Source organism: Vipera berus (genome assembly GCF_964194415.1).
Source record: "Vipera berus genome assembly, chromosome: Z".
Lineage (NCBI taxonomy): Eukaryota > Metazoa > Chordata > Lepidosauria > Squamata > Viperidae > Vipera > Vipera berus.
In genome coordinates this window covers 4,629,117-4,645,586 of record NC_138205.1, presented here as the reverse complement: position 1 = coordinate 4,645,586, position 16,470 = coordinate 4,629,117, and the positions used below count along the sequence as shown (strand labels likewise).

At 47.7% G+C, this 16,470-nt stretch overlaps 1 protein-coding gene across 1 annotated transcript; it reads right to left on the bottom strand.

The window, feature by feature from the left end:
• Positions 1 to 1,642: 1,642 nt before the first annotated feature.
• On the bottom strand, positions 1,643 to 16,183 carry LOC308677381 (proteasome subunit beta type-5-like). The gene is made up of 3 exons (XM_081343684.1): positions 15,976 to 16,183; positions 13,945 to 14,251; positions 1,643 to 2,717 (listed from the first exon to the last, which is right to left on the bottom strand). The coding sequence occupies exons 1-3, from the start codon at positions 16,165 to 16,167 to the stop codon at positions 2,419 to 2,421; spliced, it is 798 nt and encodes a 265-aa protein (XP_081199810.1). The 5' UTR covers positions 16,168 to 16,183; the 3' UTR covers positions 1,643 to 2,418.
• Between the last annotated feature and the right edge of the window lie 287 nt (positions 16,184 to 16,470).

Below are 16,470 nucleotides of genomic sequence, written 5' to 3'. Positions count from 1 at the left end.
GCAGAGGGTTGGACTAGATGACCTCTAAGGTCCCTTCCAACTTTATTATTATTATTATAACCTTTACTGTCATTTTTTTTCCCTGTGGGCACAACGGCACCCATTAAAAATGAAATTTAGTTGCTCGCTCTCAAAAGTGTGCACATACATAACACACATTTAAACATACGATACGCCACATATGTATAGACCTACGCCCTTACATGTAAGTAACATACAAATATTAATCACTGTCCATCTTGAATACATAGCAGAAGGAGGAAGCTTGAGAGTTCACGAGGTTGATACTGTATGGAACAAAATTGACCGAATTTGGACGTTCTGCTTCGGATACCACGGAGCCCCCTCCCAAAAGGTAACAAAGAAAACAGGTCACGGAGAGGGTGTGTAGCGTCCCAGACAATCTTGCGGATCCTGCTCAAGCAACGCTTTCGTTCCACGTTCTGGATGGAAGGAAGGGAACTGCCAACGATCTTTTCTGCTGTCCTCACCACTCTCGGCACCCCCTTCCTGTCCGAAGCCGGGAAGGCTTCCAATCCAGACTGTGGTCCTGTGTGACAGGATGCTCTCGATCGTCCCTCTGCAAAAAGTGGTCAGGACAGGGGGAAGACGACGTGCTTTTCTCACGCCACGCGGAGAATGCAGCCGCTGCTGGGCCCGCTTCACCAGTGTCTCGCTGTTGAGCGACCAAGCCAGCCTTTTTTCCATCCCGTCTCTTTGCAACGGTGCAAAAACCTTTCGCTACCGGCTTCTTTTTTTTTTGCAAACCCTTTTGTTCCTTCCCCTTCGCGAGCACGAATGCCGCGCCGAAGGAAGGAGACACTTCAAAAGCCACCTTTGTTTTAAGAAGAAACAAAACACTTAAAAAAATAAAAACCAAACACGCTTGGCCTGCCTCATCCTTTTCATCCCCCAAGCTTGCAAATGACCTTTTCCCTTCGTATTAAAGTCTGGGGCGATGAACACGCAGTCGGTCGTGCCAAGTGAAGAAAGCAGGACGAGAGGAAGGCGGAGGATTATCTGAGTGTGTTGAGATTGTATGGAATCGGCCCTCAAAAACTAAGGGCAAATTGTCCCAGGAGTTAAGAAAAATGCGCTGGAGTTCCTTCATTTGGGAAAACCCATCCGGGCACAACGACCCACCCCCACCCCAGGCTTGTTTGGCCTAAAAATAAAACCTTCAAATGACATTCCCAGCTCCCGCAGCCACATCCCCATGGCCGTTTGCACTGTGCGTGGGCGAGAATTGAACCACAAATAGTCCTCAACTTACAAGAGTTCCTTTAGTGACCGCTCAAAGTTACAACGGCACTGCAAAAAGTGGCTTACAAGTTTTTCCCACGACCATTGCAGCATCCCCCTCGGTCATGTGATCAAAGTTTGGAAGCTTGGCAACTGGCTCATATTTATGGTGGTTGCAGCATCCTGGGGTCATGTTACCTGTGTGTAGTGTGCATTGTGGACAGCACTTAATTTCGTTGTGAGATACACAGTGACAATAAAGATATTATATTCTACTCTAATTCTGAATTCTAATTATTCTATTCTATTTTCTATTCTATTCTAATTATTGTATTATTCTATTCTATTCTTATATTTCTAATTCTGAATTCTACTACTCTATTCTATTCTATTCTATTCTAATCTTTATTCTATTTCTATTCTATTCCATATTTTCTATTCTACTCTAATTCTGAATTCTATTCTAATTATTCTATTATTCTGTTCTATTTCTACTGTAATTCTGCATTCTAATTATTCTGTTCTATTTTTTAATTATTCTATTATCATTATTCTATTCTATTCTAATTTTTCTATTATTCTGTTCTGTTCTATTCTTATCATTATTCTATTCTATTCTATTCTATTCTATTCTATTCTATTCTATTCTATTCTATTCTTCTATTCTATCCCTTTGTGATCTTCTGACAAGCAAAGTCAATGGGGAAGCCAGATTCACTTAACAACCGTGTTACTAACTTAACAACTGCAGTGCTTCACTTAACAACTGTGGCAAGGAAGGTCGTAAAATGGGGCAACACTCACTTAAGAAATGTTTCGCTTAGCCACAAACAGTTCAGGTTCAATTGCAGCCGTAGGTCGAGGACTACCTGTATAACACACCTGTGGACGTGCACACACTCCTTGGGACCGCAGTAGACAAAGATTGACCTCCCGTTCTTGTGAAGAGCACAAATAGCTCGGACAATCAAAGTTGGATTCCAAAGCAGCTGGACATTTTATTACATAAAACACGGGTTAAACCCTCTTCCGACAATATTTGTGGCCTCCCCCTTTTCGTTAACGGTCGAAGTTACAATTTCGCTTCTTTTATGGGTTTGGAAAACACTCTACAGCCAATGGCCTTTTACTGAGACCCCCGGGCTGCTGCCCTCCACCCCTTTTCAGTCCACGGTTTCAGGCCACAGCTTCAGCGGACGTGTCGCGGAACAATTCCCGCAGGCCGGCTACGTCGTCGCTGGAGACGTGGATCCAGCCGTCCGAGCGGACGTGGTAGAGGTTCACTGAGCCCCCCGAGTAAGCGTCGCGGTACGTGGCTTGATAGATGGCCCGCCGGGCCAGATCATAGGCGTCCTCCACCGAGAGGTCGTGAGAGTAGCCACGATCCATCACCCCGTAGGCGTAGACGGAACCGGAGCCCACCGAGAAGACGGTTCCCGAGATGCGGTTCCCTTCGCTATCCACGTAATAGAGACCTGAAAGGCAGGGCAAAGAAAGCAGGGTTAACGGAGTCGCCCGTAAATTTTCCGACAATGATCTTAAACCATGGTTGAGCACCTAAAAATTAAGAAGGGCAGGCTTGGTTTTAACTGGGCCGAAGACGATTTCTGGGGGAGCGCGTTCGAAACCTGCAGTTTCTCCAAATTTTACCGTCCTAATTCAATCAAGTCTTCCACTTACAACTGTTCCTTTTTAGTGAAGTTAGAACAGCACTTGAAAAAAGTGACGACGGTTGTGGCATTTTTCACACTTTTTTTCCACACTTATGACTGTTTTTTCACACATGCGACTGTTGTGGCACGTTAAGGTAATGATTTAACAGCTAACCAGCTTATGTAATGTTAAGATGTGTGATGCAATGATGGGAATGACTCAGCAGGGTCTGTATCCCTTTAAGAGCCAGCAGGGTCTGTGTCTCTTTAAGAGCCTTTGTATAAAAGGAAGGCTCTGCTGCTATGCTCTCTCTCTCTTTCTTCCATTTCCTGCTGTAACTGTGGTGTGTTGGATCCTGCTGTATTAGTACGTATATGTGTGTTGTTCCTGGTGTATGATATTGTAGATAGCGTAATATAAACCACCATTTAATACAGACCACTGTTTACTGTGTTTACTCTTATCTCAGCGCAATAAGACTGTGCACGTTCCGACATGGCATTCCCGTGGTCACGGGATCAAAATTCAGACACTTGGCCACTGGCTCGTATTTATGACGGTCGCAGTGTCCCAGGATCCCCCACCCTGACAAGCAAAATCAATGGGGAAGCCGGATTCGCTTAACATCCGTGTTAGCAATTTAAGCAATGGCAGCGATCCGCTTAACAACCGCGGCAAGGAAGGGCCTCCAATGGGGCAAAACCTCACTTTTAACAAACTGTCTCACTTAGCCATGGAAATTTTAGAATGGATTGTGGTCGTTCCAAGTCGAGGACTACCCGCTCCACAATCCCGGATGATATCGTGCGCTAGGTGTGTGTGTGTGTGTGTGTGTGTAATGGCAGAACCGGATTGTCGGAGGTTTGCAGAGTTTCGAGTGCGGGCTTATCAGCGGGGCTGGCTTCAGAAAAGGGCTGGACCAATTCGTGGCAGTCGGATAACGGCTATTAGCCTGGAAGGCAGATTCGCGGGCTTCCTGGATACTTGGTTGGCTACTGTGAGGGCGGCTTGCTGGACACGGTGGGCTGGAGCCCCCTCCAAGAGCGGGCTGTTTATTTATTTATTTATTTATTTATTCGGTTTATATACCGCCCTATTCCCAAAGGACTCAGGGCGGTTTACAAGGCAAAATTTAAAAACAATCCAATATAAAATTAAAATAAATTAAAATAAATTAAATTAAGTCTAGCCACAAAAATTAAATCACAATTTAAAAACATTAAACCTCTCAGTCCAGACCAGATAGCTCAAAGAGCCAGGTTTTCAGGTCCCGGCGAAATGAACGAAGGTCGGGGGCAGTCCGGAGTTCCGTTGGCAGTTGATTCCATAGGGCAGGCGCGCCCACAGAGAACGCCCTCCCCCTGGGGATCGCCCGTCGGCAATCCTTGACCGGCGGTACCCTGAGGAGGCCCTCCCTGTGGGAGCGCACAGGACGATGGGTAATTGACGCTGGCAGCAGGTGCTCCCTTAGATAATCCGGGCCCATGCCGTTTAGGGCTTTATAGGTCATCACCAGCACCTTGAATCTCACCCGGAGGGCAACCGGAAGCCAATACAGCTCGCGGAGCAGAGGTGTTACACGGGAGTATCGGGAGACTCCCATTACAACTCACACGGCTGCATTCTGCACCAGTTGAAGCCTCCGAGTGGTCCTCAGGGGCAGCCCCATGTAGACAGCATTGCAGTAGTCTAGCCGGGAGGTCACGAGCGCATGGGTGACTGTGCGTAGGGCATCTCGGTCCAGGTAGGGCCGTAACTTGCGAACCAGGCGAACCTGGGCAAAAGCCACCCTGGCCACGGCTCCTATATGATCTTCCAAACTGAGCCGTGAATCCAGGAGGACGCCCAAGTTGCGGGCCCTATCAACGGGGGGTAACACCTCACCCCCCCCCCCATAGTTAAGGGTGGAAAAGATTGGTTAGTCTGAGATGCCGGTATACAGGGGAGGGGAAGGAGAAGGAAGAGAACAGGACAAAGGAAAAGAAGAACGAGGACGAGGAGAAAGAGGAGGAGGAGGAAGGAGGAGGAGGAGGAGGAGGAGGAAGGGAAGAAAGAAGAGGAATTTTTCAAAGTTGTTTCCTAGTCTCTCATTCCAAACCTTTGCTAAGAAACCCTAGTATAGTCAAAAGAGCCGAGATATTGCGGCCTACAGCCATACTGTATGTAATCAGATGAGGAGGCCTTCAAAGAAACCGTTTTGGGACAACACAAGGAGAGAGAATTATGGGATTGTTTAAATAAAAATCCACAGAGAGATTTAAAATCAGGTTTGTAGAGATGGGAGGGGGAGACAGAGAGAGAGAGAGAGAGAGAGAGAGAGAGAGAGAGAGAGAGAGAGAGAGAGAATTGTATTCACCAATGAAGGGCTTAGAACACTGTTTTTCAATCTCAGCAATTTTAAGACCGGTGGACTTCAACTCCCAGAATTCCCCAGCCAGCCATGCTGGCTGGGGAATTCTGGGAGTTGAAGTCCACCCGTCTTAAGATCGCCGAGGCTAAAAAACAAACAAACGCTAGCTTGGAACCACAATCCTACCAGCACAGAATGAGGGGAGGGAGAAAAAGGCAGTGCATATGATTTATGCCCCACTCCAAAATTTATTTGCTTCACATTCAGGCACTTCAGCAGAATTTATTCTCTCCGTGTTATTTCCGAATGTGGCCTTAAACGCCATCCAGGCACTTTTTCTTTTTGCCATTTCTCAAGAACCAGCCAGCTTGATCCCCAGAGTTAATAGAAACGGATCTATTTACACAGCGCTCCGATAATTTCTCGAGGGCTTTCGGGGACTGCAAAAAAAAAAAACCAAACAAGCAAAAATAGCAAACAAACAACCCCCCCCCCCAAAAAAAAACACCTTTCAGGCAATTGGCAATTTAAGTGAGATTTATTAGCTTTCTTCCCCCAGGAGGGAACCGCAAACCTGCCCAGCCTAGCTGAATCAGCATAGGAGAACACAACCACACAACTGCAACACAACAAACACCAAAGGGGGAGGGGGAGGCGTTTGAGTCTTGCCAGGTTCTCTCTCGGCAGCTTTTGCACAAGCCGAAGCACAGGGGAAAAACAGTCGTGTGCGTGTGTGTGTGCAGCCGCACCAAAAACCGAGTTGTGTGCCTCAAATTTATGGTGTGAGATAATATGCCAGGGTAATAGATGAAATAAATAAACTATGAATTCCCCATGATAGATAGATAGATAGATAGATAGATAGATAGATAGATAGATAGATAGATAGATAGATAGATAGATAGATAGATAATGTTAAATGCTTGTTAACTATTTAGATTACCTTGCTAGGCCCCAAACATGGGACAAATCTTTATTTCCTGTTTCGGCATAACCGAAGGCCATCCACAGGCAGTAGTCACAACAGTGACAGCTCATATTTGTGTAAATTTTAGATTGCTAACAAAGAATTAAAGGCAGACTGATATGCATTTCAAACTTATTTGTTTTCATCAGTCAGCCATACCCTTCTGAGATTCGAACCTGGGCTGATCTGCACATTAGGCATTTGTTTTAACCTCTAGGCCACAAGCTCTATCTCACTTTGTTAGCTGAGAAGCAGGTTCGAATCTCAGAAGGGTATGGCTGACTGATGAAAACAAATAAGTTTGAAATGCATATCAGTCTCCCTTTCTTTGTTAGCAATCTAAAATTTACACACACACACACACACATACATAAGGTAAAGGTAAAGGTTCCCCCGCACACGCGTGCTAGTCGTTTCCGACTCTAGGGGCCGGTGCTCATCTCCGTTTCAAAGCCGAAGAGCCAGCGCTTGTCCGAGGACGTCTCCGTGGTCATGTGGCCGGCATGACTAGACGCCAAAGGCGCACAGAACGCTGTTACCTTCCCTCCGTAGTGGTCCCTATTTTTCTACTTGCCTTTTTACGTGCTTTCGAACTGCTAGGTTGGCAGAAGCTGGGACGAGTAACAGGCGCTCACTCTGCTACGCGGCACTCGGGATTCGACCCACCAAACTGCCGACCTTCCGATCGACAAGCTCAGCGTCCTAACCCACTGAGCCACCGCATCCCTATACATACATACATACATACATATATATATATATACACATACACACACACTGCTCAAAAAAAAAATAAAGGGAACACTTAAACAACACAATGAACTGTATTTAATAGTAGGATGTCTTATCTTGTGTTCCCTTTGTGTGTGTGTGTGTGTGTGTGTGTATATATATATATATATATATATATATATATATATATATATATATATATATATATATATATATATATATATAATTTTATTTATATACCGCCCTTCTCCCGAAGGACTCAGGGCGGTGAACAGGGCAGACATATAAAAAATACAAAAATACAAAAGTTTAAAAAAAATTAAACATATGCCCAAGCTAAAAACAGTAAATACATATATTAAAAATGACAATAAAAAACCCAGCCCATGCCCCATCAGGCCAAGCCGGCTTTTTCAAATAAATGTGTCTTCAGCTCGCGACGGAAGGAGCGAAGGTCAGGCGCCATCCGGAGCTCAACCGGCAACCGATTCCATAGTTCCGGGGCACCCACAGAGAAGGCCCTCCCCATGGGGGCCACCAGCCGACATTCCCTGACCGGAGGCACCCTGAGGAGGCCCTCTCTGTGGGAACGCACAGGGCGGAGGGAAGTTGATGCCGGCAGCAGGTGCTCCCTAAGGTACTCCGGACCCATGCCATGTAGGGCCTTAAACACCATTACTAGTACCTTGAATCTCACCCGGAAGACAACTGGTAACCAATGCAGCTCATGGAGCAGAGGTGTAACATGGGAGTATCGGGAGACTTGCAATATATATATATATTATATATATATATATATATATATATATATATATATATATATATATATATATATATATATATATATATATATATATATATATATATATATATATATATATATATATATATATATATATATATATATATATATATATATATATATATATAATATATATATATATTGCAAGACTAAGGAGTTTTTTTAATATATCAATTTTATTGGTTTTTATAAAGGTAAAGGTAAAGGTTCCCCCGCACATGCGTGCTAGTCGTTTCCGACTCTAGGGGCCGGTGCTCATCTCCGTTTCAAAGCCGAAGAGCCAACGGTTGTCTAAGGACGTCTCCGTGGTCATGTGGCCGGCATGACTAGACGCCAAAGGCGCACGGAACGCTGTTACCTTCCCACCGTAGTGGTCCCTATTTTTCTACTTGCCTTTTTACGTGCTTTCGAACTGCTAGGTTGGCAGAAGCTGGGACGCGTAACAGGCGCTCACTCTGTTACGCGGCACTCGGGATTCGACCCGCCAAACTGCCGACCTTCTGATCGACAAGCTCAGGGTCCTAACCCACTGAGCCACCATGTCCCTTGGTTTTTATAGGGTTAGGGATAAAGTGATCAGGATTGGAATTGAGGTTTGGGTTAGGGTTAGGATTTCCCCAAATAACATTTTCAATATTTAGCAAACAGCATATTGTCTGGGTGCATGTATTTAACTAACAGTAATAGATATGGTTAATTATCATAAACAATGTTGATTAATTGCAAGCGGTGAGGCGTTCCGACCCTCTTGTTCTACCCCGAGGTCCCGGGAGTGAGGATGTGCAGCCTCCTGAGCTCCGGCTGGTGTACCTGAATGCCAGGTCTGTCGTTAATAAAGCTCCTCTCGTCCGTGACTTGGTCGAGGGTGAGCAGGCGGACCTGGCTTGCATCACGGAGACTTGGTTGGGCCCAGAGGGCGGTATTCCTCTGGCTGATCTCTGCCCACCAGGTTTCCGGGTGCTACACCGGCCTCGGGCTCAGGGTAGGGGTGGGGGAGTGGCTGTTGTTATGAGGGAGACCTTAGCTCCGCGGGAGGCCACCGTTCCGCAGATAGTCGGTTGTGAGTCTCTCTTCTTGAGATGCGGCCCTGGTGCGCAGTTGGGCTTGCTGCTGGTGTACCTTTCACCTAGTCACGCAGCAGCAGCCCTGCCTGAGCTTCTCGATGTCCTCTCTGGGTTGGTGGTTGAGTTCCCGAAACTTATAGTTTTGGGGGACTTCAATCTACCATCTCTGGGAGGATCATCTGAGTTGGCTCGGGAGTTCATGGCTTCCATGACGGCCATGGACCTGACGCAAGTAATTTCAGGACCGACTCATGAGGGAGGCCACACCCTTGACCTAGTTTTCTTATCTGGGCGGTGGTTAGATGATCTTGGTGGGGGCTCCCCAATTATTATGCCCCTGTCATGGACCGATCATCATCTCCTGCGGCTGGTCTTCCGTTTTGCCACCCCCCGCCGTGGGTGTGTGGAACCAGTTAGATGGTACCGCCCCAGACGCTTAATGGACCCCGCGAGATTCCAGGCAGCGCTGGGGTCCCCACCTGCCTCCCCCACTCACAGCTCGGCAGATGCCTTAGTGGAAGCTTGGGAAAGGGCAGCCACTGAGGCTCTTGACCGAGTTGTACCCTTGCGGCCCCTGACCCGATGCAGATCCCGTCGAGCTCCATGGTTCTCCGCGGAGCTCCGGGAGATGAAGCGCCGGAGACGGGGCCTAGAGAGCGGTTGGAGGTCCAGCCGATCCGAATCCGACCGATTGCGACTAAGAACCCATATTAGGTCTTATCTCGCTGCGATAAGGGTGGCGAGGTCTAATCACTTCGCTACCCTTATCGCGTCCGCAGATAATCGCCCGGCCGCTCTGTTTAGGGTGACTCGCTCCCTCCTTAATCAGGAGGCGAGGGAGGAACCCTTGCAGGGTCGTGCCGAGGAGTTTAACAATTATCTGTCGGACAAAATCACTCGGATTCGGACCGGTCTGGACTCCGACTGGGCAGAGTCTGGCGATCAGGACGCGGGTGGTCTTGTCGATATCACTTGGGAGGAGTTTGATTCTGTGACTCCGGAGGAAGTGGACAGGATTATGGGGAGACTGAGCTCCACCACATGTTTATTGGACCCGTGCCCTTCCTGGCTGACTTATGCAGCCCGGGAGAGGACACGCAGCTGGTTCCAGGCAGTTATATCAGCTTCTTTGAGTGAGGGTAGCTTCCCTGCCGTCTTGAAAGAGGCGGTGGTGAGGCCCCTCCTCAAGAAGCCTGCCTTGGACCCAGCTGTATTGAACAACTTTCGTCCGGTCTCCAACCTTCGCTTTCTTGCGAAGGTTGTTGAGAGTGTGGTGGCGCACCAGCTCCCTTTGGTCCTGGATGAAGCGGATTATCTAGACCCGTACCAATCGGGTTTCAGGCCCGGGCACAGCACGGAGACGGCATTGGTCGCGCTGGTGAATGATCTCTGGAGGGCTCGGGACAGGGGTCATTCCTCTGTTCTAGTCCTATTGGACCTCTCAGCGGCTTTCGATACCATCGACCATGGTATCCTGCTGCGGCGTCTCAGGGGATTGGGAGTGGGAGGCACGGTTTTACAGTGGTTCTCCTCCTATCTCCAGGGACGCTCGCAGTCGGTGTTGACAGGAGGGCAGAGGTCGACCGCGAGGTCTCTCGTTTGTGGAGTTCCTCAGGGGTCGGTCCTCTCGCCTCTCCTGTTCAACATCTATATGAAACCGCTGGGTGAGATCATTCGTGGCTTTGGAGTTGGGTATCATCAGTACGCTGATGATACCCAGCTTTTTCTTTCTACCCCAAACCACCCCAGTGATGCCCTCAACGTGATGTCCCGTTGCCTGGAGGCGGTTCGGGTCTGGATGGGGAGGAACAGACTTCAACTCAACCCCGACAAGACCGAGTGGCTTTGCATACCTTCATCCCGGGTCTATTCGGATATTCCATCTCTTTCTATGGGGGGTGAATTATTACCCCCCGTAGATAGGGCTCGCAACTTGGGAGTCCTCCTAGATTCGCGGCTTACCTTGGAAGATCACATGGTGGCCGTGACTAGGGGGGCTTTCGCCCAGGTTCGCCTGGTGCGCCAGTTGCGGCCCTATCTAAGCCGGGATGATTTATGCACGGTCACTCACGCGCTCGTGACCTCTCGTCTAGACTACTGCAACGCCCTCTACATGGGGCTTCCCTTGAGGACCACCCGGAGGCTCCAGCTGGTACAGAATGCAGCCGCGAGAGTTGTGTTGGGAGTTTCCCGATACTCCCACGTGACACCTCTGCTCCGTGAGCTGCATTGGTTGCCAGTTGTCTTCCGGGTGAGATTCAAGGTGCTAGTAATGGCGTTCAAAGCCCTCCATGGCATGGGGCCGGAGTACCTCAGGGAACATCTGCTGCCGGCATCAAGCTCCCTGCGCCCTGTGCGTTCCCACAGAGAGGGCCTCCTCAGGGTGCCACCGGTCAGAGAATGCCGTCTGGTGGCCCCCAGGGGGAGATCCTTCTCTGTGGGCGCCCCGGAGCTATGGAACCAGTTACCGGTTGAGCTCCGGACGGCGCCCGATCTGCGCTCCTTTCGCCGCGATCTGAAAACATACTTGTTCGAGCAAGCCGGCCTGGCCTGAGGGGGGATTGGTGGGGTTTTTATCATTTTTATTGGGGTTTTTATTATGTATCAATTGTATTTTAATCGGGCATGCATTTAATTATTTTTTAATTTTTGTAAATTTCTGTGTTTTATTCTTGCCCTGTACACCGCCCTGAGTCCTTCGGGAGAAGGGCGGTATAGAAATGATAATAAATTAAATTAAATTAATCACTCAGTAGCCCTCTTCTTACTTATATTCAAGATTACACATCATATTCCTTTCTCTCTGACTCGTTTTTCTAGCCATTGGTAAAAATTATCCCACGTTCCAAAGTACACTTCCTTCTCTTTAATCTCTAAAGTCAATCTATCCATTTCTGCACACTCTAGAATTTTCTTAATTAGTCCTTCTTCAGCTGGTTAAGTTTTCATTTTCCCAATATTGGGCAAATACAATTCTTGCTGCTGTTAATACATGTAGCAATAAATACCTACAATCTTTCTCGTACTTTGGCTCCTATTATTCCTAACAAAAACAATTCTGGTTTGAAGTCTATTTGAGTTTTCAATTCCCCCCCCCCACTTGACTACAGGTAAATCCTCGACTTACGACAACTGACCCAAAGCTAGGTGGTGGTGAAGTGAATTCTGCCCCGTTTTAAGACCTTCCGAAAGTGATCACATGATGTCGGGAAACCGCAACCGTAATAAATGTGGAGCAGTTGCCAAGCATCCGAATTCGGATTAGGGGGAAGCCGCAACGGTTGTGTGAAAAAACGGTCATAAGTGTGAAAAACGGCCGTCAGTCGTTTTTCTCCAGTGCCGTTGTAACTTTGAACTTTAAACCAACTGTTGTAACTGCCTGCGTAAGTGACGTACGATCATTTTTCACACTTAACGACCGTTGCGGCATCCCCATAGTCACGTGATCAAAACTGACTCAGATTTTATGACCATCGCAGTGTCCCCGGGTCATGCGATTCCCACTTCTGAGAGGCAAAGTCAACGGGGAAAGCCAGATTCACTTAACAACCGGGTTAATAACTTTTAACTGCAGGGATTCACTTAACAAGTGTGGCAAGGAAGGATGCAAAAGGGGGCAAAATGTGTCTCATTGAGCAAGAGAAATTTTGGACTCGAGGTCGTAAATCGAGGACTACCTGCGACCTCCCATCCTGATCCAGATTAGCAGCCCGAGACCAGCGAAAGTTGTCTAGCAAATGTTGAAAGTCTGGAAAAAATTCAGAGAAGAGCAACTAAGATGATCCAAGGCCTCGAGACTAAAACATACGAAGAAGGGCTGCGGGACTTGGGTTTGGCTGGTCTAAAGAAAAGAATAGGGGTGTCATGATAGCAGCGTTCCAGCATTTGAGGGGCTGCCACAAGGAAGAAGGGGTCACGTTGTTCTCCAAAGCACCAGAGGGCAGGACGAGAAACAATGGTTGGAAACCGATCAAAAAGAGAAGCAACCTGGAATTAAGGAGAAACTTCCTGACAGTGAGGACAATTAACCAGTGGAACAGCTTGCCCCCAGAAGTTGTAGGCGCTCCATCACTGGAGATTTTTAAGAAGAGGCTAGACATACACCTGTCTGTGACAGTAGAGGTTCTCCTGCCTGAGCAGGGGGCTGGACTAGAAGACCTCCAAGGTCCCTTCCAGCTTCTACTCTACTCTACTCTATTCTATATTCTCTCTTCTTTCTTCTCTTCTCTTTTCTATACTATTCTATTTTCTCTTTTCTTTTCTCTTCTCTTCTAGCCACAAGTTCTCAAAAAGAGACACCGGCCATCATTCTTCCAAGTGGCCACTGGAAAAATTTCATCTTTCCCACAGACCTCCTACCTCCTCCGCTCCTGGTAAGCATCGTGCAGGGTACAGATAGTCCTCGGATTACAACCACAATTGAGTCCATTTCTGCTGCTAAAGCGACGTCATTGTCAAATTTGGCCTCAACTGTGGTCGAGGTCGACCCATAATTGCAATTTAGATCTAGTGGGATGGATCAGAACCAGAGGAACGCATGCAGTCCTGGACTTGCTGACTATAACTGAATTCAAAATTTCCATTGCTAAAAGCAGGAGATTTGTTGAGGGAGGTGCATCCCATTTAACAACTTTTCTGCCACTCTTCAAAATAAATCCCTGTGGTCCTTAAATGAATCATGTGGTCATTATGGGGATAGGGCTTTCCCCCCCCCCCATTCACTTTGCTTGTCAGAAGCCAGTTGGGAAGGGATCGCAAAGAGGGATCATGTGATCCCAAGACACCGCAACGGTCATAAAATAAGAGGCCAGCTGCCAAGCCCCCAAAGTTTGATCACGTGAGCATGGGGATGATGCAACGGTCGTAAATGTGTTGGCCACCAAACATCCGGATATAAACCACGTGAGCATGGGGATGCTGCGACAGTCGTAAATGCAAGTCGGCCGCCAAGCATCCGAGTATAAACCACGTGACCACAGGGATGCTGCGACGGTCATGTAAAAACTAGTCAGCAGTCCCCACTTTCAGTGCCCTTGTGAACTGCGAGTGGTCACTAAACGAAATGGTCGTTAAGTCGAGGACTAGCCTGCCAAGCATTCTGAAAGGCCAGAAACAAAAGAGGTAAATTCCTCACCTGGTCCCCTCTTGTCCCAGCCACAGATCATGGTGCCCATGGAGAGGCCCATCCCTTTGTACTGGTACACCATATTGGCCAAGAGTTTGGAGGCGGCGGCCACCGAGATCCGCTCCTTATTGCGGAGTTCGTAAATGCGACACTGCCGGGCGAGCAGCCGTTCCCAGAAGCTGCAGTCGGCGGCACCCCCGGCCATGGTGCCCAGCAGGTACGGGTTGATCTCGATGATCTTCTTGACCGTCTGCGAAGCAATGTAGACTCCGGCGGTCGAGCGGGAATCCGCCGCCACAATCACGCCGTGCTGGAACTGGAGGGAGCGAGAGAAAGAGAGAAGGGAAGATCCAAAAGCAGGTCCGGGGTAAAGGTAGTCCTCGGCTTCACGACCGCAACGGAGCCCAAAATTACCCACTGCTAAGTAAGGCCGTTAAGCGAGCTTCGTCCCCTTTTGCAACCTCTCCTGCCCCAGCCGTTAAGAGAAGCGCCGCAATTGTTCAGGTAGTAAAAGTCAGTAACTTAAGTCACTTTGGTTGTTAAGTGAATCACTGCAATAAAGTTAGTGATTTAGTCACTTCGGTTGTTAAGTGAATCACTGCAATTGTTCAGTTAGTAAGTCAGTAACTTAAGTCACTTTGGTTGTTAAGTGAATCACTGCAATAAAGTGACTTAAGTCACTTCGGTTGTTAAGTGAATCACTGCAATTAAGTTAGTGATTTAGTCACTTCGGTTGTTAAGTGAATCACTGCAATTGTTCAGTTAGTAAGTCAGTAACGTAAGCCACTTCGGTTGTTAAGTGAATCACTGCAATTAAGTGACTTAAGTCACTTCGGTTGTTAAGTGAATCACTGCAATTAAGTGACTTAAGTCACTTCGGTTGTTAAGTGAATCACTGCAATAAAGTGACTTAAGTCACTTCGGTTGTTAAGTGAATCACTGCAATAAAGTGACTTAAGTCACTTCAGTTGTTAAGTGAATCACTGCAATTAAGTTAGTGATTTAGTCACTTCGGTTGTTAAGTGAATCACTGCAATTGTTCAGTTAGTAAGTCAGTAACGTAAGTCACTTCGGTTGTTAAGTGAATCACTGCAATTAAGTGACTTAAGTCACTTCGGTTGTTAAGTGAATCACTGAAATTAAGTGACTTAAGTCACTTCGGTTGTTAAGTGAATCACTGCAATAAAGTGACTTAAGTCACTTCGGTTGTTAAGTGAATCACTGCAATTAAGTTAGTGATTTAGTCACTTCGGTTGTTAAGTGAATCACTGCAATTGTTCAGTTAGTAAGTCAGTAACGTAAGTCACTTCGGTTGTTAAGTGAATCACTGCAATTAAGTGACTTAAGTCACTTCGGTTGTTAAGTGAATCACTGCAATTAAGTGACTTAAGTCACTTCGGTTGTTAAGTGAATCACTGCAATTAAGTTAGTGATTTAGTCACTTCGGTTGTTAAGTGAATCACTGCAATTGTTCAGTTAGTAAGTCAGTAACGTAAGTCACTTCAGTTGTTAAGTGAATCACTGCAATTAAGTGACTTAAGTCACTTCGGTTGTTAAGTGAATCACTGCAATTAAGTGACTTAAGTCACTTCGGTTGTTAAGTGAATCACTGCAATTGTTAAGTTAGCAAAAGTCAGCAACTAAGTCACTTCGGTTGTTAAGTGAATCCAGCTTCCCCACTGAATTTTTCTAGTCAGAAGGTCGCAAAAGGGGAACACAGGACCCTGGGGAGACTTGCGACCGTCATAAATGTGAGTCAGTTGCCAAGTATCTGAATTCTGATCGTGTGACCAGGGGATGCTGCAGAAGTCGTAAGTGTGACAAACGGTCATAAGTGCAACCCCCGGCCTATAAAACTACCCCAAGAGGAATGGAAATTCGATTTTAAAAAACACGATTTTCGACCCTCTTGGAAGCTTAGCTTGGTCTCCCCGCTTTGCAAGGGGGTTCTCTTCCTCTGGGCAGCCTCCTCCTCCCCCCAGCTCCGTAGAGCCTCCAGCTCCTCTCAAGTCTACCTTGCCTCCCCCACCGCCGGCTTACCTTGAAGGCCAGCGTGGTGGTCCCGTGTTCCAGCTCGATTTTGGCGTCTCCCGCGGACAGCCCGGCGTACGGGGCGGCCAGCGTCAGGTCCCCCGATATCTTGGCCCCGCCGCGAGGGCCCGGCGCCCCCAACCCGAAAAAGCCGGGCCCGTTTGCGGGGAATTGCGGCTCCAGCAGACTGGCCAGCGCCATGTTAAGTGAGGGCAGCACACCGTGACTCAGGAAAGCGCTGCGGCCTGGGGGCTATATAGACACCGGGCGCCATGTTGGGTGAGGGCAAGTAACTGCGTCATGTCGCAAAAAAAGGACGCGATCGCGCCGGACGAGCTGCGCTGGATAACAATGTGGGGACGCCATGTTGGATGAGGGCAATGTTTAGCTTCGGCGCCGGATTAACCGCGCTGGATAACACTGGGGGACGCCTTGTTGGATGAGGGCAAGGATGAGCTTGCCAGGCCGGTTGGTCTGCCCGAAGGGAGTGATGCCTTCGGATGA

Excerpts from the sequence above, each read along its gene's own strand:
- LOC308677381 (XM_081343684.1), bottom strand. The coding sequence starts at position 16,167 with ATGGCGCTGGCCAGTCTGCTGGAGCCGCAATTCCCCGCAAACGGGCCC. Across the intron at positions 14,252-15,975 it reads CCACCACGCTGGCCTTCAAG|TTCCAGCACGGCGTGATTGT; the intron begins GTAAGCCGGCGG and ends CGCTCCCTCCAG. Across the intron at positions 2,718-13,944 it reads CTGGGACAAGAGGGGACCAG|GTCTCTATTACGTGGATAGC; the intron begins GTGAGGAATTTA and ends CCTGCCTTTCAG.